The 23,935-nt window shown below is 41.0% G+C and overlaps 1 protein-coding gene across 2 annotated transcripts; it reads right to left on the reverse strand.

Annotated features, from left to right (window-relative positions):
• Positions 1-17,221: 17,221 nt before the first annotated feature.
• On the reverse strand, positions 17,222-19,595 carry FEZF1 (FEZ family zinc finger 1). Of its 2 annotated transcripts, XM_027855137.1 has the most exons (5): positions 19,149-19,595; positions 18,789-19,004; positions 18,479-18,613; positions 18,057-18,189; positions 17,222-17,559 (listed from the first exon to the last, which is right to left on the reverse strand). In XM_027855137.1, the coding sequence occupies exons 1-5, from the start codon at positions 19,593-19,595 to the stop codon at positions 17,222-17,224; spliced, it is 1,269 nt and encodes a 422-aa protein (XP_027710938.1). The 2 variants fall into 2 exon arrangements, with proteins under 2 accessions (XP_027710938.1, XP_027710937.1); XM_027855136.1 differs by having other exon boundaries at positions 18,789-19,595.
• Between the last annotated feature and the right edge of the window lie 4,340 nt (positions 19,596-23,935).

A 23,935-nucleotide genomic window follows, 5' to 3' on the forward strand; every position in this document is an offset into this window, starting at 1 on the left:
GATGCAGGGTTGGGGAGTTAGTGGTGACAACAAGGTCCAATTCTATGGTTTCCTCAAGTCACAGGTCATCTTAACTACTCCTCTAATGTCTACATAGGAAATCATTCTCAAAAAAACCCACGCCCTATTAGGAAACATTTTTCTCTCTGGAAGGTCTTATTTCATGAACTCTTGAATCAGGGCTTATCTACAAAGTAATCACCAAGGCTGGAACTGTCCAGGAAATCTCTCTTCTTCATCTAGAGGGAGTCTGGAATCATAGTGTCTAAGAATTAGAAATCTTCCTTCCTGCACACAGGAATTTGGAGTTCAAAAAGTTTGTCCAAAAATTTCGTTCTCCTGCTAATTGGGTTACATTCACTTTTTCTTCTTCCAAGTGCTTCTGCAAGAAATCTATTAATGCCCTAGAAAATTTCAGGGGTGGGGAACCTGTGGCTTCAAGGCCACATGTGGCCCTCTAAATCCTCAAGGGTGGCCCTTTGACTGAATCCAAACTTCACAGAACAATAAAAGGCCTCAGGTTCCCCACCCCTGCAAGATGCTGCCATCTCTTGGACTGAAAAAGTTCAATCTCAGAATCCTTCCTTTCCAGCTATGTACAAACAAATGTACCTCCCATGTGTGTCTGCCCCAAAGGTAACCATTTCCATTTCTCCATGGAGTCTATGCACAGAAATAGGCTTCTATCCTTGCAGGAGCAGGCCTGACTTCTGAACAAGGGAAAGTAGAAACCGATAAAGGGGAAAAGGGCCAAGAGTGGGCTGCACTCTTGTTTATTGGCCTGCTCAAAGGGTTGCCCTCCAAGTCCTAGCCTCAGAATCATTCTTTGACAGCCCCATTAATTAAAAACCAATCAGGAGTTCCTCCTGTCCTTTCAGAAAGTCACCAGCAAGCATGCCCAAACTCTCTAAGGGGAAGTGACCCTTCAGATATCTCCAAACAAAGGCTCACACCTTGTAATATTGTCCAGTTGGTTGGGGAACTCATCAAATTGATTAAAAGATTTCCCTGATCAACTTCCCTTCCATTAGTAACTATTGGTGAGCAGCAAAGTAAGTCCTTTTGGATGCCATTGATTTAGAAATTCCCCAATTCCTTTGTCTAACCTGAGAGCTAAAGATAACAGAACACATTGTTTTTAATAGTACATTTTAATTTTTTTTTGTTTTGAATCTGTGATTTCATCCTTGAGAATTTCTCAGTGTGGAAATTCCCCTTACTAATGAACACCACATACTCCTATGTAACTCATACTCAGAAAGTCACCTGAGGTGCTGGAAGATTAGGGGTAACTTGATCATAATCACACAGTTGATATCTGTTAGAGGAAGGACTTAAGCCCAAGTCTTTCTGCCTTCAAGGCTAGGCCTCTGATCACTATGCTATGACATGTAGTATGATATGCTTACATTTGTACAACACTTGTACAAATTGTTTTCACAAACACCATAGCTATGAGGTAGCTAAGATGTTATTATTCTTATTTCATTTGAGACAGGATCTCCCTATCTCCAGGCATCAGTGGATTGAGGGCTGGCCCTGGAGTTAAGAGGATGAGTTCAAATCTGGCCTTAGACACTTACCAGCTGTGTGATCCTGGGCAAGTCACTTAACCTTGTTTGCCTCAGTTCCTCATCTGTAATATGAGCTGAAGCAGGAAATGGCAAAGTACTCCCTGTATCTCACCCAAGAGCCCCTCACTCATGGGCTCAAACCCAATGCTATTCAGCATAGAAGGTTTGACCTGTTTGTTTCTGATTTGGGGCCAGTTTGCCCCTCCTTAAGCAGCTGGGTCCTCCACCCACCCACCCAACCCACCTCCCACCCCCACTCCCTTTCATTTTTGGGGCTGATCAAATTAGTGCCTTTGGCCCCCAACTGGATTAACCCTATTGCAGTTAAGAACTTCCAAACTCAAGCAGTTCACCAGACCTAGAGCCTCTATATAAATGTAAGTTCTATATAAATTTGGGTGATTATTATTGACTTATAGCGTCATATAATTTCTGAGTTTCCCTAGACATTTACCTAAGGAGTATCATACTATACATTAACTTCACTGAACCATACAACTGTAAAGGAGTGGGTCATCCTGATGGATATCTGGCCACTGGATTCAGATGGCTCTGGAGGAGAAAGTGAGGCTGATGACTTTGCACAGCTGTCTCTCCCTCAAATCAAAGTCAATTGCAAGTCATGTCATCATCTCCCTGATGTCATGGTCCTCTTCAAGAAGGAAGGACAAACCACACAACCATAAAGGAGTAAGTAAGAAGGACATTTGGTCCAGCATACTGGCTGCAGGAAATGAATATTGAAGCCACCCAATATAGCAGTTCACATTTTTTTTAGCTCCTTGGGGCCCATGAAGAAAGATGCTATCAGACCCTAGAGAAAGAACTGATAAATAGAAGTATGTGTATTATGGTTTTATATGTATATGTGTATATATATATATATATATGTATGTATATATATATATTTGTGTCTAATGGTGGTCATTTCTAGAATGGGGTAAGGGGCAGAGAAAAGGGTGGGAAAAATATAAAAAGTGCACAACAGAGAATAAAAGAAAATGGAGAAGGAAACATAGAAAGCAGAGTAGTACTTATATAGTTTTTTTTTTAAAGTAAACAGCATGAAATGTCAATTTATGGTTTTATAGTGAATCTTCTTTTTAGGTTGTATGGTGTATATGGAAATACTCATTTTGTGTCTTTATGTATTTAAGTTCAAAATGAATAAAATATGAAAAAGAAAAAAAAGCAATTTCCTTGGGAATGAAGTCTATACAACTTCCTTTGACCATCTTTTATTTCCAGCTCTAAATCAGCCCTTCTAATCAGGTATTCCTCCATATGTCTAAGTGGCGTGACTTGTTACATATAACATTTTACAATTGAACAAACTTAGGTCTAGAGACTTTAAATGACTTGCCCAAGGTCACAGATAGTAAGACAGGATTTGAATGTAGAATCATCATCTCACATTGATGTAATATTTTAGTAGAGGTTTAAAAAAAGTGGTACTAGAGAAGAAAATACGAGAAAAAATAGTAACATTAACATTACAGAGAGAAATTCTAGTGTAGCTTATAAAATTGTCTCCAACTCAAAGCCATTGAGGGTGATTTATAAGTATATGTTTTTAAAACGCTACTTTCTCTTTAAGTGGTACAAAGGTATCTAATGTAGTCTGGCAATTTATCTTTAGCTTTGATTCACATTTACATTATAATTGATCATATTAGTATATGTGGGGTGATAACTGGGATAGGGCCAGCAGAGTTTTATCTTAGACCTACAGCCCCCAAGAGGCTCTACTTCTTTTTCTCAGTAGACTTGCCATTGTCCTCTATCTCTGGGGAACACAGATCCAATGCTTTGTGGTAACCTCACTGTTCTCACTCAGTTCTGCCTATAAGGTCCTACAGTGCCCTTCTCAGGCTGCCTTCTACATCCTATTCCCTTGATGGGGGGAGGGGGAGAGTGGTAAAAGGGATTCTCAGAGAGCCAATTGAAACTATCTGTGGTTGAGATATCATCTGCCCTATTGCTGAACATCTCCCTGCTCCGCTCTCTTCTATACTACCACTGGCCCAGCCACCAATACAGGACCCTGTCCTCACAACACATTATTAATAACAATAATTCACATTTTCAAGTATCTCAGCATTTGGAAAGTATTTTCATTACAAGTCTGTATGTGGCTAGCAATAAGGGCAGGGAGGCTGCTCCACACCTGTGTTTTTATCAGTGTGAGGGAAATCCTAGTACAGAAATTGCATCCTCTGATTGAGATCACAGTTCATTTGCCACACTTGTATGTGCTCCCACAGTCAGTATGCACCAGAGGCAAGATCTGAAACTAGGTATTCCTGACTCAAGGTCCTCCCCCTCCATCTACTCAGGTACATGCTTCTTGAGCTAGGTAGTAGAAAATGAGACTCACATTTAAGTAATTTGTCTGTGTTCACACAAGAAGTTAGTCTCAGAGATAGAATTTGAACTCACATTTCCTAACACCATGCCCAGGACCACTGTACCATGATAACAGTAGTAGAAGCAATAACAAAAATAGCATTTTAAGGTTTTCAGAGCGATTTACAAATATTGTCTCATCTTATTCTCACAATAACCCTGGAAGAGAGGTGCTATTATTATCTCCATTTTAGAGATAAGAAAAGTAAGACTGAGGAAGATGAGGTGACTTGGCTAGGATCACTTAGCCAGCAGGTTTCTGAGGCTGGATTTCAACTCAGGCCTTAAAACAAAAACCAAAAACCAAAAACAACAACAACAAAAAAATAGTGCTGAGTTCTAGTATATCTATTTTTCTTTAGGCAAGTCACAATGTCTCTGGGATTCTATTTTCTTATCTGTAAAATGGGAATAACAATGTGTTCACTCTATCTTACAGGCTTATTTTGAAGACTGAATGAAAGAAACCATTCTAACTATAAGCAGTTGTATAAATATGAATTATTCTTATAAAGCAAAAAAAGATTACTAATCTGTTATTATTAGTAATGTAGTAGCAATGGTCTAAATTGAAGAGTGATTCAAATTTTGTAATAGATTTTCTAATTACATGAAATATATTCCCTATTAATTTCAGGTTCTCTAACAATTAAAACATAAACCCCTTGATGCTAAGGATTGATTTGTTTGTTTGTTGGACTTTCTGTCCCCAATTCCTGGCATGGTGCTTCACACAGAATAAATATTTAATGATGCTTTTCCAATCTATTTATCCAGCTCTTTGACTTACCATTGCTTATTCCTCCTCTCAAACTGCATGTCCTGTAGACATCTTACTCTCAACATGTTTAAGATGTCTCAACACTCGATACCAAACTCATCTTTTCCCTAAAATCCTTCCCTCTTCTGAACATCCATATTATTGTTGAGACACTGCCATCCTCTCTGTCACTATGGCTGGCAACCTAGATGTCATCCTTGACCCTTATTCTTCCCCCTCCGCCCCCATATCCAAACTGTTGCTAAGGGCTTTTGATTTTACCTTTGAAACATCCCTCACATATGGCAACTTTTGCTACCACTCTTATCAGCTCACCACTGCACTATTGCGATAGCCAGATGGTTGGTTTCCCAGTCCTCCAACCTCTCTCTGATCCAGTCTATCCTCAACTCAGCTGTTAAGGTCATCTTCTTAAAATGTGGATTTAAATAGGCCTACTTGAAAGTCATGATGAAAAAAAGAGCCTGGACAGTATCCTTCAGGAAATCATAAAAGAAAACTGCCCTGAAGTCCTAGAACCTGAAGGTAAAATAACCATAGAAAGAATCCAATGCTCCCTGCCTGAAAGAGATCCCAAATTGAAAACACCAAGGAATGTAATAGCTAAATTCCAAAATTACCAGATTAAAGAGAAATTACTACAAGCAGCCAGAAAGAAACAATTTAAATATCATGGAACCACAGTCAGGATTACACAGGACCTTGCAGCCTCTACATTAAAAGACCATAGGGCATGGAACATGATATTCTGTAAGGCAAAGGAGCTTGGAATGCAGCCAAGGATTAACTACCCAGCAAAAATGAGCATGATTTTTCAGGGAAGGAGATGGATATTCAATGAAATAGGGGACTTCCAAACATTCCTGATAAAAAGACCAGAGTTCAACAAAAAAATTTGATGTTCAAGTACAAGATTCGAGAGAGACATAAAAAAGTAAATAGGACAGAAAGATATAATATGTTGTTAATAAGGGCAAAATGTTTACATCCCTACAAGGGAAGATGACACTTGCAACTCTTGAGAACTGTATTGTTATTATACCACGTTAAAGGAGTATATATAAAGGGGGTGGATATAAGTTGACTTTGATGTAATGATAAAAAAAATTTAATAAAGTGGTTTAAATGGATCCAAGTAAGTGGATTAGTCTGAGCTAAGAGAATGTACTGAGAAAGGAGGAGGCAGACAAGGGTAAATTACATTACAGGAAAAGACACAAAAACCTATTAGAGCAGAGGTAAAGAAGGGAGGGGGATGAGCATTGTTTGAACCTTACTCTCATCAGATTTGGCTCAAGAAGGGAATAACATAATCAGTTAGTTATAGAAATCTAACTTGCACTATAGCCAGTAGGAGGCAAAAGGGGAAAGAAAAGGGAGGGGGGATAGAAGGGAGGGAAAAAGCAATAAGGGTAAAGGGGAAGAAAAGGGAAAGGGATAATAGAAGGGAGGTGGGACTGTAGGAGGCGCTGGTCAAAAACAAAACACTAGTGAGGGGGGGAAAGGAGAAAGGAGAAAGAAAAGCATAAACAGGGGGGAAAAAGGATGGAGAAAAAGACACAGATAGTAATCATAACTGTAAATGTGAATGGGATGAACCCTCCCGTAAAACGGAAGGGTATAGCAGATTGGATTAAAAACCACAATCCTACAATATGTTGTTTACAGGAAACACATTTGAAAAAGACTGACACATACAGGGTAAAGGTAAAAGGCTGGAGCAAAATATATTATGCTTCAGCTGAAGTAAAAAAAGCAGGGGTACCAATCCTGATCTCAGACAAAGCAAAAGCAAAAATAGATCTTATCAAAAGAGATAAGGAAGGAAACTACATCCTGCTGAAAGGCACCATAGACAATGAAGTAATATCATTACTAAACATATATGCACCAAATGGTGTAGCATCCAAATTCTTAGAGGAGAAGTTCAGGGAGTTACCGGAAGAAATAGACAGCAAAACTATACTAGTGGGGGACCTCAACCTTCCCCTCTCTGAAATAGATAAATCTAACCACAAAATAAACAAGAAAGAAGTTAAGGAGGTGAATAGAACATTAGAAAAATTAGGTATGATAGACCTGTGGGGAAAACTGAATGGGGATAGAAAGGAATATACTTTTTTCTCAGTGGTACATGGCACACACACAAAAATTGACCATGTACTAGGGCATAAAAACCTCACAATCCAATGCAGAAAGGCAGAATAGTAAATGCATCCTTTTCAGATCATGATGCAACAAAAATTATATGTAAGAAAGGGCCATGGAAAGATAGACTAAAAAATAATTGGAAACTAAATAATCTAATCCTAAAAAATGATTGGGTCAAACAACAAATTATAGAAACAATCAATAATTTCATTCAAGAGAATGACATGAGACAATATACCAAACTTATGGGATGCAGCAGAAGCAGTCCTTAGGGGAAGTTTTATATCTCTAAATGCTTACATAAATAAAATAGAAATAGAGGAGATCAATGAATTGGGCATACAACTAAAAAAACTAGAAAAAGAACAAATTAAAAATCCTCAATTAAACACCAAATTAGAAATATTGAAAACCAAAGGAAAAATTAATAAAATTGAAATTAAGAAAACTATTGAACTAATAAATAAAACTAAGAGGTGGTTTTATGAAAAAAACAATAAAATAGATAAACCTTTGGTTAATCTAATTAAAAAAAAAGAAAGAAGAAAACCAAATTACTAGTATCAAGAACGAAAAGGGTGAAACTACCACCAAGGAAGAGGAAATTAAAACAACAATTAGCAATTATTTTGCCCAACTATATGCCAACAAATTCGACAATCTTAGTGAAATGGATATATATTTACAAAAATATAAATTTCCCAGATTAACAGAAGAGGAAGTAAAATGCTTAAATAACCCCATCTCAGAAAAAGAAATTGAACAAGTCATTGATGAACTCCCTAGAAAAAAATCTCCAGGGCCTGATGGATTTACATGCAAATTCTATCCAACATTTAAAGAACAATTAATTCCAATACTATATAAACTATTTGGTAAAACAGGTAAAGAAGGAATCTTACCAAATTCTTTTTATGATACAAATATGGTGCTGATACCTAAACCAGGAAGAGTCAAAACAGAGAAAGAAAATTACAGACCAATTTCTCTAATGAATATAGACACAAAAATTTTAAATAAAATATTAGCAAATAGATTATAGCAACTTATCACATGAATAATACACTATGACCAGGTAGCATTTATACCAGGAATGCAGGGCTGGTTCAATATAAGGAAAACTATCAGCATAATCCATCATATCAACACCAAAACTAAGAGAAACCACATGATCATCTCAATAGATGCAGAAAAAGCTTTTGACAAAATACAACACCCATTCCTATTAAAAACACTAGAAAGCATAGGTATAAATGGAGCCTTCCTTAAAATGATAAATAGCATCTATCTAAAACCTTCAGCAAGCATAATATGTAATGGGGACAAGCTAGAAGCATTTCCAATAAGATCGGGGGTGAAACAAGGATGTCCATTATCCCCACTGTTATTCAACCCTGTACTGGAAACGTTAGCTTTAGCAATAAGACAAGAAAAAGACATTGAAGGCATTAGAATAGGCAAAGAAGAAACAAAGCTATCACTCTTTGCAGATGACATGATGTTATACTTAGAGAATCCCAGAGAATCAAGTAAAAAACTACTTGAAATAATAAACAACTTTAGCAAAGTTGCAGGCTATAAAATAAACCCACATACATCATCGGCATTTCTACATATTACCAGCAAAGCCCAACAGCAAGAGATAGGAAGAGAAATTCCATTTAAACTTACTGTAGACATTATAAAATATTTAGGAGTCTACCTCCTGAAACAAACCCAGGAACTCTATGAACGCAATTACAAAACACTTTTCACACAAACAAAATCAGATCTAAATAATTGGAAAAACATCAGTTGCTCACGGGTAGGCCGAGCTAATATAATAAAAATGACAATTCTACCTAAGCTAATTTACTTATTCAGTGCCATACCAATCAAACTACCAACAAATTATTTTATAGAGTTAGAAAAAATAATAACAAGATTCATTTGGAAGAACAGAAGGTCCAGAATATCAAGAGAACTAATGAAAAGAAATGCAGGGGAAGGTGACCTAGCCATTCCAGATCTTAAATTGTATTATAAAGCAGCAATCATCAAAACTGCTTGGTACTGGCTAAGAAATAGAGCGGTGGATCAGTGGAATAGGTTAAGTATGCAAGACACAGTAGTCAATGACTATAGTAATATACTATTTGATAAACCCAAAGACCCCAGCTTCTGGGATAAGAACCCACTCTGAAAAAAACTACTGGGAAAACTGGAAAAGAGTATGGCAGAAACTAGGCACAGACCAAAATCTCACACCATATACCAAAATAAAGTCAAAATGGGTACATGATTTAGATACAAAGGCTGATACTATAAGCAAATTGAGAGAGCAAGGAATAGTTTACCTATCAGATCTATGGAGAACAGAAGAATTCATGACCAAACAGGAGATAGAGAACATTACAAAAAGCAAAATAGATAATTTTGATTACATTAAATTGAAAAGTTTTTGCACAAACAAAGCCGATGCAACTAAGATTAGAAGGAAGGTAGAAAATTGGGAAAGAATTTTTACAACCAGTCTCTCTGATAAGGGCCTCATTTCTAAAATATATAGAGAATTAAGTCAAATTTATAAGAATACAAGCCATTCCCCAATTGATAAGTGGTCAAAGGATATGAACAGACAGTTCTCAGATGAAGAAATTTAAGCCATCTATAGTCATATGAAAAAATGCTCTAAATCACTATTGATTAGAGAAATGCAAATCAAAACAACTCTGAGGTAACACATCACACACGTCAGAATGGCCAACATGACAAAACAGGAAAATGATAAATGTTGGAGAAGATGTGGGAAAATTGGAACACTAATGCATTGTTGGTGGAGTTGTGAAATGATCCAACCATTTTGGAGAGCAATTTGGAACTATGCCCAAAGGGCTATAAAAATGTGCCTACCCTTTGACCCAGCAATAGCACTTCTAGGGCTATATCCCAAAGAGATTACACAGATGGGAAAAGGACCTACATGTACAAAAATATTCATAGCAGCTCTTTCTGTGGTGGCAAAGAATTGGAAATTGAGAGGATGCCCATCATTTGGGGAATGGCTGAGCAAGTTGTGGTATATGAATGTGATGGAGTACTATTGTGCTATAAGAAATGATGAACAGGCTGACTTCAGAAAAACCTGGAAAGACTTGTATGGTCTGATGCTGAGTGAAGTGAGCAGAACCAAGAGAGCATTGTACATAATAACAGCTACGTTGTGTGATGACTAATATTGATAAACTTAACCCTTCCTGGTAATACAAGGATCTAAGACATCTCTAGAGGCGTAATGGAAAATGCTATCCATACCCAAAGAAAGAACTATGGAAGCCGAATTGTTATTTTTTTCTCTTCTGTTGAGTTTTGTTTCCTCTTTCTGATGGTTCCTCCTATAGATTTTAATTTCTACTTACAACATCACTAATGTGAAAATATGTTTAATATGAATGTAAATGTATAGCCTATATCAGATTGTGTGCCATCTTGGGGAAGGTGGTGGGGAGGAAGGGGGAGAAAAATTTTAAACTCAAAAGCATATGGAAGTGATTATTGATAAATCAAAAAAAATTAATAAAAAAAAGAAAAAGAAAGAAAAAAAATAAAATGTGGCTTTAACCATGCGACACTCCCCCTCACCTCCCACTCAGTAAACACCACTGGCTCTCATCCCCTCCAGATCAAATATCAAATCCTCAGTGTGGCATTCAAAGTCTTCAATAACCTGTTCCCAACCTTTGCAGTCTTCTTACTCCTCACACCTGTCTGCCAAGTACTCTGTGATACAGTGACACTGACCTCCTTGCTGTTGCACATGCAAGACATTGCATCTCCAGACTCCACGAGTTTTTTTTTGCTTCTTGTCCTCTGTGCTTGTAATGCTCACTTCCATTAAATCTCAGCTGAAATCTCACCTTATTTTCAGATCCTCTTTAATATTAGTAAATATTAGTACCTTCCTTGTAAGATTATTGCCAAGTTATAATGTATATAGACATAGTTTTCTCTGTGTGTGTGTGTGTGTGTGTGTGTGTGTGTGTGTGTGTGTGTGTTTTTGGCTAGGCAATGGGGTAAAGTGACTTGCCCAGGGTTGTGACCCTGTAAGTTGTGACAGCTAGTAAGTGTCAAGTGTCTGAAGTTGGATTTGAACTCAGGTTCTCTTGACTCCAAGGCCAATGCTCTATTCCACTTTGGACATAGTTGTTTGCATACTATTTCCTCTATTAGACTGTGAGCTTCTTGAGAGCAGGGACTATCTTTGATTTTTCTTTGTATCCCCAGTGCTTGACACAGTGCCTGGCACATAACAGATGACTGGCAAATAAATGATAGCTGAGATGAGAAAAATCTCTATTTTCATTATTAAGAATTAAAACAGGTGTATTCAAAATGGATTTACTTTGATGTGATTTCTTTTGCTGGGGATCAAGCTCCTGCTTGGGGCTCTCCAGTATCAGAATAGGCTAAACTAATGTGACCCCCCCCTCCCCCAGGTAGTGGCATTGGGTTTGATTTACTAGAAAAATATTACCACTGGTGATTTCTATTTGCAGAATTTTATTTAATCTTTACATTGTAACATAATATCCATAAGACTTGCATTCACACCATTTCATCTGACAATGGAGTGCCATCTCAAACTCACATTGACACAATTGTTCTGATGACCTTTATCTTGTCGCAGTGTATGAATGGTGAATTTGTGCCGTTTTCCCAAAGTTCATTATGATTAAACACATGCCATAATAAAGGAGAAAAAAAAGAGCAAGTGGAGGGAGATTTTTCTATTAAGATCTTAAGATCATTCACACACAAGGACTTTCTCCTTTCCTGATTCCTAGGGAGTATACTAAGATCACCTGGGCAGTCAAACCCTTTGGACATTGATTAAATACGTTTATCATTTTGTTGATTGTTATAGTTTGCCCCCAATCTACCACAAATGGATAATTCCTGGAAGCAACAAGCACCATTCACTATCTCTTTAATACAAGTATGATTTTTAAAATTATTTTTAAGTAATATAAGCTGAACCTACAGTAAGAACTGACCTCAGCAATTTATGGGATAGAGGAGTGTGTGTGGCAATCTGCATTAGAAGAGGGGATGCCTGCATTGGAAAAATCACAGATCCTCAAGCTATTGAAGAAAAATCAAGAGCTAGAAGGGACCTGAGAAATCATCTAGCCCACCTCACCCCATTATTTTACAAATGAGGTAATTGGGTCATACAGGATTGGCACTCAAATCCAGCACCTTTTCCAATATATCACACTACATTATGGCAAAAGGAAACTTCTTACAAGAAGCTACTATGTAGTCTGGACAAAACATGAAGTAAAAGGCATCTGAATCTGTTCAAAATATCTTTTTTTGTGGGTCAGCAACTTTATATCAGCATCGACTGCATTAATTGACTGCATCATTTCTTTTATAATGCATTCAGATAAGTAAGGGTATAAAAATCAGCCTAATTAGGCTTCAAAAGTCCCAGATATGAAATAGGCTGAATTAAAAGATACATGAAAAATACCAATAACAAGTATAAAAAATACCAAAACAGTATATGCACTATAATACTTGTAACAGTGGCTGCATTTAAATACCTAAAAAAAAGTATTTTTTGATTCATTTTCAAATCTGAAATCTCATATATTTTCCAGGGTAGTTGGAGTAAGTTGGATATGCACTATTTCTTTTTTTTAAATAAATTTCTTTATTTATTTTTAGTTTGCAACAATCACTTCCACAAAATTTGGAATTCCAAATTTTCTCACCATTTCTCTCCTCCCCCCACTCCAAGATGGCATGTAAATTGACATAGGCTCAACATAATCATTCATATTAAAACTATTTTCACATGCACTATTTCTTGTTTATAAGGTCCAGGTGAACCTATGCCCCTAACATACTGTCCAACTCCCCTCACAGTCCTGGCAAGAAATAATACATATCAATCAATCAAATGGCAAGTTCATTGGGTCAGAAGCATCAGGAAAGTACTTTAATCTTAAGTAGGCTTCTATTAATTTCTTCAATGAAGCCCCATCAATGGAAAATGATTCCTTATGAACTCACAAAGTTTCAAAATTCACTAGCAAATAAAAAGTTCCAGATAATGCTTGGGATGGAAACATTGAGCAAATAGGATTCTCAAATTGAAAAATAAAAAGAAATGAACTGCTAATGTTAAAAATGTAAATTCCTACATTATACTTTAAAACATAAAAGGCTTCAGTTTTACATAGTTATTCAGCAAAGTCTTTGTTTCCAAAATGAGAGGAACAATGAGGCCATAGCAGCCAGTCTCTTTTAAAAATTGACTCTCGAAGCCTTAGCCTAAGTCCTCTGAGGATGTGGGTAATCCCTACAGAGATAGTATACAAATCATATCTCTCTGCAGTAAATCTGGACACTAGCTATTCCTTCCCTATCAAACATAAGCAAAGCTTTTGGCTAACCTCTGGTGAAAATAAGGTAAGCTGGGACCCAGCCAAAATACTGTTCATACCTTTAAGATCCCAGTGAAAATTTTGAATTTTCAATTGAGTAAGCACACACACACACAGACACACACACTTAAAAGTGTTTAAGGAAAACAATTAGCCTTCAACAAAATTTTGTTTCTTCACTGAAACTGAGTTTTTAAAAGCCCTCCTTTGCCATCCCCCTGTAAACTTAAATTCTTGAACTCATGTCTTTTCAAGGGAGATAAATGTTTCCTCGTCTTAAATTGACTTTGCCATAAACCCAGGTACTGTGGATTTTTTCCCCGATAACTTTTCCTTTTGAGTATTTAACTCTATGTGAAGTCCATTCTAATTCTTCATCTTGTTAAGCACTAGGAGAACAGGACATACTTTCCCCATTTTTCTCTCTCTAAAACTATTGCACTATCCCACATCATCTTACAAAAAGAAAGTCATACTTGGGTATAGATTTACAGATAATGTCATTTCCTGCCATGTCAGCCCCATATCTGATACAGTATGTAAGTTTTTTTTTTTTAATGTGAGAAAAACCCCTTCCTGAATTACTTTGAGAAATATTGGTGGGTTAAAATAAATGCATATCCATTCTGTATGCACTTTCAAGTATCTCACAGCAAGGTCATCTTTACAGTTTCCCTTTTTCCTCTCCGCCAATGAAGTTATCATTTTGAAGCTCCACAAGTATGACTCCTGGTTTGTTTGTTTTTTTTTAAAGCACTTGTGAACACAAATTCAAAGCAAAGGTTTGAATTTCTCTGAAATTTGCTCTGAAATTCAGAGCAAAGGTTTAAACTTTGGCCCAAATATGTCAATTATAACTATATTGACCCTCTACCCCCACTCTACTTACTCAAATGGAACAAATGTTTTCAATCTAGGACCAGGATACCTTCCAAAAGAGCAAGACCTTGAACCTATACACCCCACCGCACCCCACCCCTCACCCACCCCAACCCTTGTGAATCCATCCTCCTAGGACTCAACTGTTGTATGTGGGCAGCTGTGACTGGATGGGGCCAATTTGGGGATAGATAGGATTAGAGAGCAAGCCTGGGTGTCAGGGAAAGACAAGGTTTCTCAGGGTTGTAATGATTGAGAATCCATGTAATTATGGATTAGGTACTTCCATAGGCAAAAGAAAAGCATTATAGGGAGACAGCTTTTCAAACTTAAATCTGGCAAATATCTCCTGGTAACAAAGGACACTGGTGGGTTAGGGAAAGAGGAATATAAATGGAGAGCCAGGATAAATTAGGATTACGTCTAATGATTTAAATTCTGGGGCTTCGGAAAGTTTCACTGCCTGAAGGCTACAGTTATTTGGGATCCCCACGACCCAGACATCTAATACAGTCTGCCAGTCACAACGAAATTCGCTTTTTAATGTACTTCTTAAATCGTGCTTTCGTTGTTTTTCTGTTGTCTCTCCTTCCTGCCCTTTCCTCCAACGTATTTTACCTTAAGGGCATCTCAGTTTGCTTTTGCTCCCAAATGACCCGAATGAAGAATTCATCATCAATCTTTATAGCCCCAGAGCACCAAAAGTAGACTTTTTCATGGATCCCTGGGGCCTTGACCACTTATTACCATCTCTCCTCTAGAAATCCTCGCTGGTAACAAACATCCTCGAAAAGAGGAGAAAACTAGTAAGACGCTCCCTTCTTGAAGCGAGCGGCTAGACTAAATTTCAAAGAAAATGTTGGGTAGTATTTGAGAGGGTCTCTTCCTAGACTCTCAAAATTTAATGCCTTAGTTTAGTTCTCTCCTCCCTCCCAAAGCGTACATCTTCGTTCTTTCCTTTCAGAAATACAATGATGTAGTCTATTAAAAAAAAGTTCTTCCTCGTCAGTCTAGAGGGCCTGAAATGACCCCACCCTTCGTACCAGCTAGGGAAAAAAAATCATCTCACTTTCCCCTCCTCCCAAGCACTTGACTTTAATGTGGCTCTGTTTTCGATTTTGACCAATAGCTAATGAAGGTGCTAGTGTGGAAAGGACGTCGGGGGAGGAAAAGTATTTGGGAGTGGGGAGGGGATGGACACCCACCCTGTAGGACTAGCTGCGTCTTGTTTGGAAGAAGCGGACAGTGACATGGCTGGGGGCGAAAATCTTTGCAGCACGTCCAGTCACCTTCTTGTCCTCTTCTTGTCTTGGAACAAGGATCCCTAAATTGGCTTCTGTCCCCTTCTCCTTGCAGTGAAGCAGACAGAGCGGAGGGTAGCAAGGAAGGAAGAGCAGGCTTGGTTGTTAGGCTTGTCTGGCAGCTTCTACTGAGCAGCTAATAGTATAACAACCCGGCTTTGATAAATCTGAACTAATTACCCCTCTTAATTAAAGTCTTTAGCAGTTGTTTCACTGTTTTGGCAAGAAAACAGGAGAGACTTGCAGTTAGAAAACACCAGAGCCTGGGCTCACAGCGGATCTGCTGATTAACACTTGAAGCATTTCAAGGACCTGGCACCAACCACAGTTTGGTTTCCATCCATGTTCCCTCCTTGGATGAAGGTGCATTCGTCTATAAACATATACACTCATTAAAAAAACACACACACACACACACCACCACCACCACCAACAACAACCCCATAATATATTGAGGTTCCCATTGCAAGCTCTGTGTTCATTATAGGTAAATAACATGTATGCAATATGCTCTATGTTGTATGTATGCTTAATATTTATGAGGGTGTTATTTTATATATGCCCTTTCCCCATTATTCTTATTTTTAACATTCGAATGTTACAGCACTGAGATGTCACAGAGACTCACCATCACTAGAAATCTCTATGTCCAGTACTTTGCAAGATCAAAAACTCAAAACTACTTCAATACCTTTGCTTCTAGTCTCTTTCCATACCAATGCATAGGGAATAGGTTTTACAGAATTGTATTTTTTTAAATCAATGTTCTCATAGCTGAATAATACAGAGCTCTCCAATTTGTTGTTTAGCTTAGCATGTTCCAAGCATTTATTTTCACCAGTCAACGAATCAGTTTTCACGTGCAAGAATCAAAATTGAAATTCAAATCCATACATAAAGAACCAGCCCGATCCAGTATATATAGGCATACCTGTGTGCTTGTGTGGTGTATTTTTAGGTTATGTATTTATGTATGTCTTTATGTATTCACACCTGTGCATATATGTATGTGTATACATTAATTTGTAAACACATTAATGTGGGAATGCATATATGTGTATGTATATTTACATATACACATGATGCAGGTTACTATCTGTATACATATACACACATACAAAGTATTTTGTGTATACATATTGTGTATGTATTTATACACACACATACATGCAAATATACTGTATTTGTGATACTCAAGGGAAGGAAGAGATACGGCGATCAGCAGGCATCTTGAGATGGCAGAATCAACACAATGGAAATATATACAATAATAAAATTAAAGTGATGCAGCATTCCCGGATAGGATAATACAGATCCTAATAAATACAGCAGAAATTTGCTTTTTCAAAAAACAAAACGAAAACACCATCTCTCCACCCGAGATGAAAAAAGTCTTATTTTGTTTTTAAGAAAAGAAAATTAACAACAGAAAAAAATAATTAAAAAAAACCTTTCATGACTGTTAGTGGCTATATCAAGTATAATACACAAAACCGTTTAGCAGGTGCATGCAAAGAGGCCAAAGGGCGGTGGCGGCAGAGCCTTCTGGTAGCCTCCCCCAAGGTGAGGAGACTGAGTGGGTGCTGTCTGCTCGCAGGTGACAGGCCGCATCAGCACTCGTTTTCCCACTGCAGCGCATCGCGTCGAAGAAGCAGCGGGGCCCACGGGCCTGGCAGAGGTCGCGGGTCAGCTCTTTCACTGGTGGCCCTGATGAAGAGGAGGCTGCAATGACCCGGGAGGTGGCGGCGGGGGTATCGGAGGCTGGGGCTGCATCGCGGGCTGTGGGTCAGCGCCGGCCTCGGCTGGGGCCCGGGGCAGCCCCAGGGCGCTATCGTGCAATTTACGGACGTGTTTCTTGAGGTCAAAGTTCCTACAGAAGCCCTTGCCGCAGGTGGGACAAGTGAAGGGTTTCTTGTCATTGTGGGTGTGCATATGGAAAGTCAGATTGTAGACCTGGTGGAAAGCCTTGTTGCAGATATTGCATTTGAACTGCTTCTCCCCGCTATGGGTCAGCTTGTGGTTTTTGTAATTTCCTGAAACATACAAACGACAGGAATATTACTCTTGAAAGCGGAAAGGGAAGGAGGTGGAGAGGGTAGTTAGGTGGTGGAAGCCGGCGGGGTGGAGGCCAGAGAACTTCTGCGGCTCCTCTTTGCAGGTAGCAGGCTGGGACCCAAAACCCCGTTCTCTTTCATTTCTCTGCCCTTTTTTTTCCCCCAAACTTCATCTTTTTAAAAATTCTAATTTTTCTAGGATCCAGATTGTTAAGACCTTTATTTACTCATTTTAACGAAACGAATTTGTGCATTCATGTAAAAAAAAAACAAACCCACCTGTTTTCTTCTTTAATACGAAACCGACCCAGACTCTGGAAAGGCGACAAAACACTGAAACCCAAACTAAATTGCAAAATAAATTCTGGTATAAAAATTATCTTCCTAAATGTGTTTAAACAAATTAAGTTGAGCTCTTGGGGAGAGAAAATAGCAAGAGTAACAACAAAAAAGATAGTGCGGTTTGTATTTTGTACCTTTTTGATGAAATCCTTTGCCACAGAATTCACAAACAAAAGGTTTGTAGCCGGCGTGTATTCGAGTGTGAGTATTTAAAGTGGAACTTCTGTTAAATGCTTTACCACATTGGTTACATTTGTGAGGTTTTTCCTAGAAAGGGGAGAAACAAAGGAGTCAGAATATTTGTTTGGTTTTGCTTTTGTTTTTTAGTGGAGGAAAGCGAAGTGGAAACAGGCAAGGTAGCATTCTGCCTCTCTCCCCGCGTACTTCCCATGCATAAACAAAGCAGAGGAGAAAAAACTCCCCAACAATTCTTGAATTTAAGCATTTTCAGGAGCCCCTTTCGAACAAATAGGGAACTAAAACGTGGAAGTCTAAAAACTTTCAGTGAAAAGCTGGTAAATAAGTGATCGACCCCCAAATGACCAACATTACTTACCTGGGTGTGAATGATCTTGTGACGGCAGAGGGTACTCGCTTGTCTGAAGCCCTTTCCGCAAACTTTGCAAACAAAGGGTCTGGCTCCTGTGTGCACCGGCATATGACGGGTTAAGTTATAATGCGCGTTAAATACCTTTAAAGTTGAACACAAATTGAGCAGGTTAGCGGCACTGGTATATTCAAGCTTTAACTGGGGTAGGGGTGAGGATCGGGGACACGGGGGAGGGAAATAACCTTTTTTTAAAGACAAGCCACAGCAAAACATCTGAAAGCCCAGGTCTCCCAGCTAAAACAAACCAAGTACTTGCCTTTCCACACACTTCGCAAGTGAAAACTTTTGGTTTACTGTTGGGAGAGCCTCGGCTGAATTCTGAGGTTTTGAAAGCAATTTTTTCCGAGAGGATCTGGGCACTTTCTTTCATGTAATGTTGCAGCTGAGCCTGGGACAAGTCTTTGAAAGCCACTCCCGAAGGGTATTTTTCCACAGTCGGGACGACCAGTTTGTTTCTCTCAGCTAAATACGTCTTGGGTTGTGGGTGTAAAGGGGAACTGAGGAAATAGGAGGCCACTGGGTGGATGTTGACACTGGCCGACGGGTGACAAGGACTATCGCCCCGGTTGAAATAGCACAGAGCCCCCATGGCATGGAAGGAGGAATGGTTGACCACTCGAGGTCGGACCAATTTATACTGCTGTAGAGGCAAAGTGTCGCGGGCAAAATCTCCCTTCAGACTCAACGCACAGTTCAACAGATCACTGCAGCTAAAGGATGAGGATGCCGGTGAAGAAGTGGAATCCAGATTAGTTTTTCTTGGTTCCGACCCTGTCATCCCTGCTTTGGGGCTGGTATCGTAGGTCACCGGCACGAAGGGAATCATGCACGGGATCGATGAGTTGAGGTGCAAGGAGTGCTTGGGGTCTCCTTTGGGTACAGATCCCTGTAGGAAATGGGGGACGGGCATAGACTTGGGTTCTGGAGTCCTGGCCATTATTCGTTCAATGGAAAAGGCGAGGGGTTTGGAAGCGCTGATCATGTTGCTTCTAGCCGGCAGGCTCTCTCTAGACGGAGGAGTCGCTAAGATTTTTGTGGTCGGGTGATGGGAACTACAATCCATGTCTGCCTTGCATGTGTGAGCCGGGTCCAAGCTTCTATCGTAGACGCCTCTTTTTTTCAGTCTTGTCACTGATCTGCAGATTGGAAGACGAGCACCATCAACACCACCACCATCCTCCTCCTCCCCCCCAGCATCACCAGCCGAACCAGCCTTCCCAGTCCAATGGACTCATGCCAGCCCATCGCAGTTTACTTGGCGTACCAATGACTCGGGGACAATCACTACTTATTTCTATCAATAGAAAGTGTTGTGTCAATAACGCAGCAAAGATCTCGCCAATCGTTAACTTCCAAGAGGAGAAGGTAAACTAGATAATTGCTCAATTCGCTTCCAACAGTCAACAGGAAAACTTTTTTTTTTTCTCCTCTTCAGTAAGCGACCACTTTTCATTGGTGAGTGAGACTTCCCCCGCCCAGAAAAGGCGGGGGCGCTCTCCCGGCTCCTGCCCTCCTCTCGATCTCTGGCTAGCTCAGTCGCTCGCCGGCGCACCCTTCCTTCCTCCTCTACCTTTTTCTCCGTCTTTTTAATTCGCAATCTGCTTAACCAGGCTTTAGAGGCCAGGCAAATCTGAGATCAATTTTCTCATTTAGCTCTAAGTGACATCATCTAAAATCATTGTGCTAGGGCTAAATAAGGAAACGGAGCCTAATTTAGGGGCAAACGCCAGGCTGTACTTATCAAACTCGGTGCTGCGACAAGCAGCCGCTGTCTCAGCCGCAGCAAGCGCAAAAGGAGTTCGTGGGTTTCCTTGCGCGTTTCCAGCCCTGACCCTGATGGCGCAGTTTGGCAGCCTGGCATCTGCTCGGGCTGCCTCGGCTATGCTCCGGCTGCAGCTTCTGCTGCCGCTGCACCTGACTTCTCGTAGCCTCTCTGCGCTCTCTCCCTGGGCGGGCACCACTGGAGGGTCAGAGGGTTGGACTCACTGGAAGACCCCAGCCAGGTAAAATGCCCCTAAGAGTTAAAGGGCCCCTGAGAACTCCATGTATATGTGTATGCTTTTGAAACGAGAGTGCCGTCCGAGCACTACCAAGTAATCCTCATGTCCATAGAAAGTTGAGGGGAAGTTGCGGGCCCCATTTCCCCTAAATATTGGCCTCTCTCAAGCTCAAAGTACCAAGAAGCCTTAAGAAAACTCCAGCCCTCGATCCACTTCAGTACAAATACACACACACACACACACACACACACACACACGCTCTTACATATTGACACACTGACAAGGAGACGGGGGGGGAGGGGGCGCTCCTATTTAACCAGCTGTCACTCAGCTAAAGTTCTCTTGTTTTTGTCTTTAGCCTAAATAGAGAACAGGGAAATTCGCTATTACTCCCGCCCCTCCCCCACCTCCCCCTCCACCCAGGACCAAAGCAGCTCAAAGCCCCGAGGACTGTGGGCGGAAGCCGCGACCTGGGGTCTCAGATCGTAGTCTGGGCGAGGGAACAGCAACTCTGGCTAGCCGGGGAGAGCGAGGGTCGAGCGGCCGGACAGTCTTGCAGCCGGCAGAGAGCAGTGGAGATCCTGACCTCCGAGCGCTGGCTCCAGGTTGTCCCCAGCCCTGCCCCTTAGCTCTCTCCCCTACTGAGCTCTCTCCCAGAGCGGGCCTGGGGGAAAGCTCCCACTCGGATCCTAGCGCGCGAGAAGGCAGGCTGGCGCTGCTCAGAACACTGCGGGCTGGGAGGCAGTTCCTCGGCCTTTGGTCCACCCTGGCGAGAGGGCATTGGGGCCGAGAGGTTGCGCAGTTCTGGCTAAGATGGGGATAGAAGAGAGGCTACCTCCGCTCTACGCCTCCCTCCCCAGCAGTTCGGTTCAGGGTCCAGAGAGAAAGGTGAGGGACGCTACAGATGCAGCTCACCTTGGTTGTGTGTGTGTATGTGTATGTGTATGTGTATGTGTATGTGTTTGTGTCTCTGAGTATGCGTTTGTGTTTGTGTCTGCGCGCGTGAGCGCGCGGGCCACGAGGGGGACCGAACGCAGCGGAACTCACGCGAGCTGGGGAGCAGGCCCTGTGCAAGGAGGACTTTAGAAGAAGGTCGGTGCTAACTTACTGAGCTTGTGATTGCAGTGCGACAAGAAGGGAAGGAGGGACGGGTTTGGCAAAGGTGGGGGAATCTTCGTAGCACCAGCTCGTGTAGGGGACTAGCATGAACCTGCTTTTCTCCAGAGCCCCTCAAAACAACGTGCGGGACAAGCCTTCCCTCTCTCCTGCCCCTGCGTTTTCTCTTGTTGGTTGGGAAGGATAAAGAGTAGAGGGTCTCGGGGTCCGGCTGAGGAGAAGGCCAACCAACTCTAGGATTATTGTACTTCTAGCGGAGGAGCCGAATTCTTATTCTCGGCAGTAAGAAGTTGGGCCCTGGGTCTTAAGTATCTTCTTCCACACCCGCAATTTCCAGCTACTTCCCGTACTTTGGGCCTTATCTCTACACCAGCTCCCGCTCCTCCCTTACGGATAAGCTCAGGCTGGACACTCCACCCGCTGGAGACAGCACCACCCTACCCCCACTTGTCTTCTCTTTCTCCCCTCGGTGAATGGGACACAGCCATCAGGGGAGGAGAGAAGGAGTGTTTGTGTGTGTGTGTGTGTGTGTGTGTGTGTGTGTGTGTGTATGTGTCCGCGCCCGCGCGCGCGCGCGCCCAGGAGCCCGCGGGTTGAATGAGTGATGGGGACGCCGCCCGGTGGGAGGGGGGACTGAGAAGCGGGAGGTGGTATTTTCAAGGGCGCCGGAGTAATGGCCCAGATGCTATTGGCGTCGCGAACCACTGAAAAGGAAGGGGTAACCCTCAGGTACCGCGGACAGTGGGAAGACTTGAGGGAAGAAGAGGATAGAGATAGGGATGTGAGGAGGGAGGGAGGGGGACGATATGTTGGCCCTCCTGCACTGCCGGGAGGTGTAAGGTTGGGACTGAGCCAGCTCGTTGGAGTGAATTTAGCTCCTGGAGCCAAAGACGGTAAGAGGCGCGGGACACCCGGAAGGAGGAATTCCTTTTGGAGGAACTCTTAGTAAAAGTTCCGACATTAAAAAAAAAAATGTCAGGAAGGTATTTTCTTTCCTTTTACTGCTGGAGTTGCTAGTCCTGTCTCCTCCCATTCCTTGCACAGACAAAGGGGAAAGTGGTGGGGCTGGGAGAAGGAGGGTGAGGTATAAAGGAGAGGAAGAGAAAGGGGTGCCGATCCTGCGACAGATGGGTCGCGGTTAAGACTTTAATTGCTGCCTTTTGGGGGCTGATCAGGTTCCTTTCCTACCTGCTGCTTCCCAGCATCGAAAAATCCCCTTTCTATAGTACTCCCTCCAGCACAGGACCAGATTGAAGAAAACGGCCAGGCAACACGGTCAGGCATTGACTGGAAAGAGCCTGAACTCCCCCAGAGGAGTTAACTTTCACAACTTACCCAATTGAGGAGTTTTACCTGCCTTCTGGGTTGAATGTTTCCTGTTCGCTTTAAGTTCGCCTAGAGCGCCTCCTTCCTTTCTCCTCCCTCTCTCCCCTCCCCTCCTCCAGAACCTCAGTGGAAGTTTCAATGTAACCTAGGTAAATTTCTCCTTCAGTGGATACTGAACTAAGAAGGGAAACTATTGACTTTTTTTTTAAGCTTTTATATACTTAATATGGCAACAGCTGCTTTTCACTGGTCATTTTGGGATTTGCCTTTTTGACATGTGTTTGAAAGTAAAATCTACTGCAGTGTCATTTGAGCAGTGTAAATATTCCAAAGCAGCAATTATAGCCTTCCATTAAGATAATGTTGGGCTTCTTTAGTCTTAAGTGCTAAGGAGCTGCTTTGTACATCAAATCTCCATCATTCATTATTTGTTAATCAATATGTTCTTGTTCACCTAAAAGGAAAACCTGTTTTAATCTGAAAGACAGAGGGAGAAGGAGAGGGGAGGGAGGAGGAGAGGGGGAGAGAGAGAGAGAGAGAGAGAGACAACGTCTAAAGATGTTAAGCCAGAACTCTTCTACCTATTTCTTCCCATCCATGACACTTAAAAAAAAATAAAATAAAACAGATAAGGTAGTTCAGGATTTTGGCAACACTCCTCCCACCTCCATAGCAAATCCGAGAAATTTTGGAGCTTCTATTTTTAAAAAAAGGGGGGGGAGGGAACAGAAAGAAAAAAAGAAAATAGGTTCGGCTCTTGAAAATACAGTTCAGCGTGCAAAAGCAGCGTAAAGAGAATGGGGAGATTTCTCTCGTAATAATATAATAGTTTGCGTGGTTTCTTTGGGTTTTCTTAGTAGACTCTTGCTTGCTAGACTTTTTTTTTTTAATCAACCCGATGGCTAATTACTTGTTTCTCCACATAAATGGAAAGGAAATACTTATTTGCCTCCCCTACATC

Source organism: Vombatus ursinus, unplaced genomic scaffold (genome assembly GCF_900497805.2).
Source record: "Vombatus ursinus unplaced genomic scaffold, bare-nosed wombat genome assembly UNPS02010788.1, whole genome shotgun sequence".
In the NCBI taxonomy this organism is placed as follows: Eukaryota; Metazoa; Chordata; class Mammalia; order Diprotodontia; family Vombatidae; genus Vombatus; species Vombatus ursinus.

Coding starts and splice junctions, on each gene's coding strand:
- FEZF1 (XM_027855136.1), bottom strand. CDS start 19,595: ATGGATTGTAGTTCCCATCACCCGACCACAAAAATCTTAGCGACTCCT. Junction 18,190..18,478: donor ACAAGATCATTCACACCCAG/GTAAGTAATGTT, acceptor TCCCCTTTCTAG/GAAAAACCTCACAAATGTAA. Junction 17,560..18,056: donor CAAAGGATTTCATCAAAAAG/GTACAAAATACA, acceptor TGTATGTTTCAG/GAAATTACAAAAACCACAAG.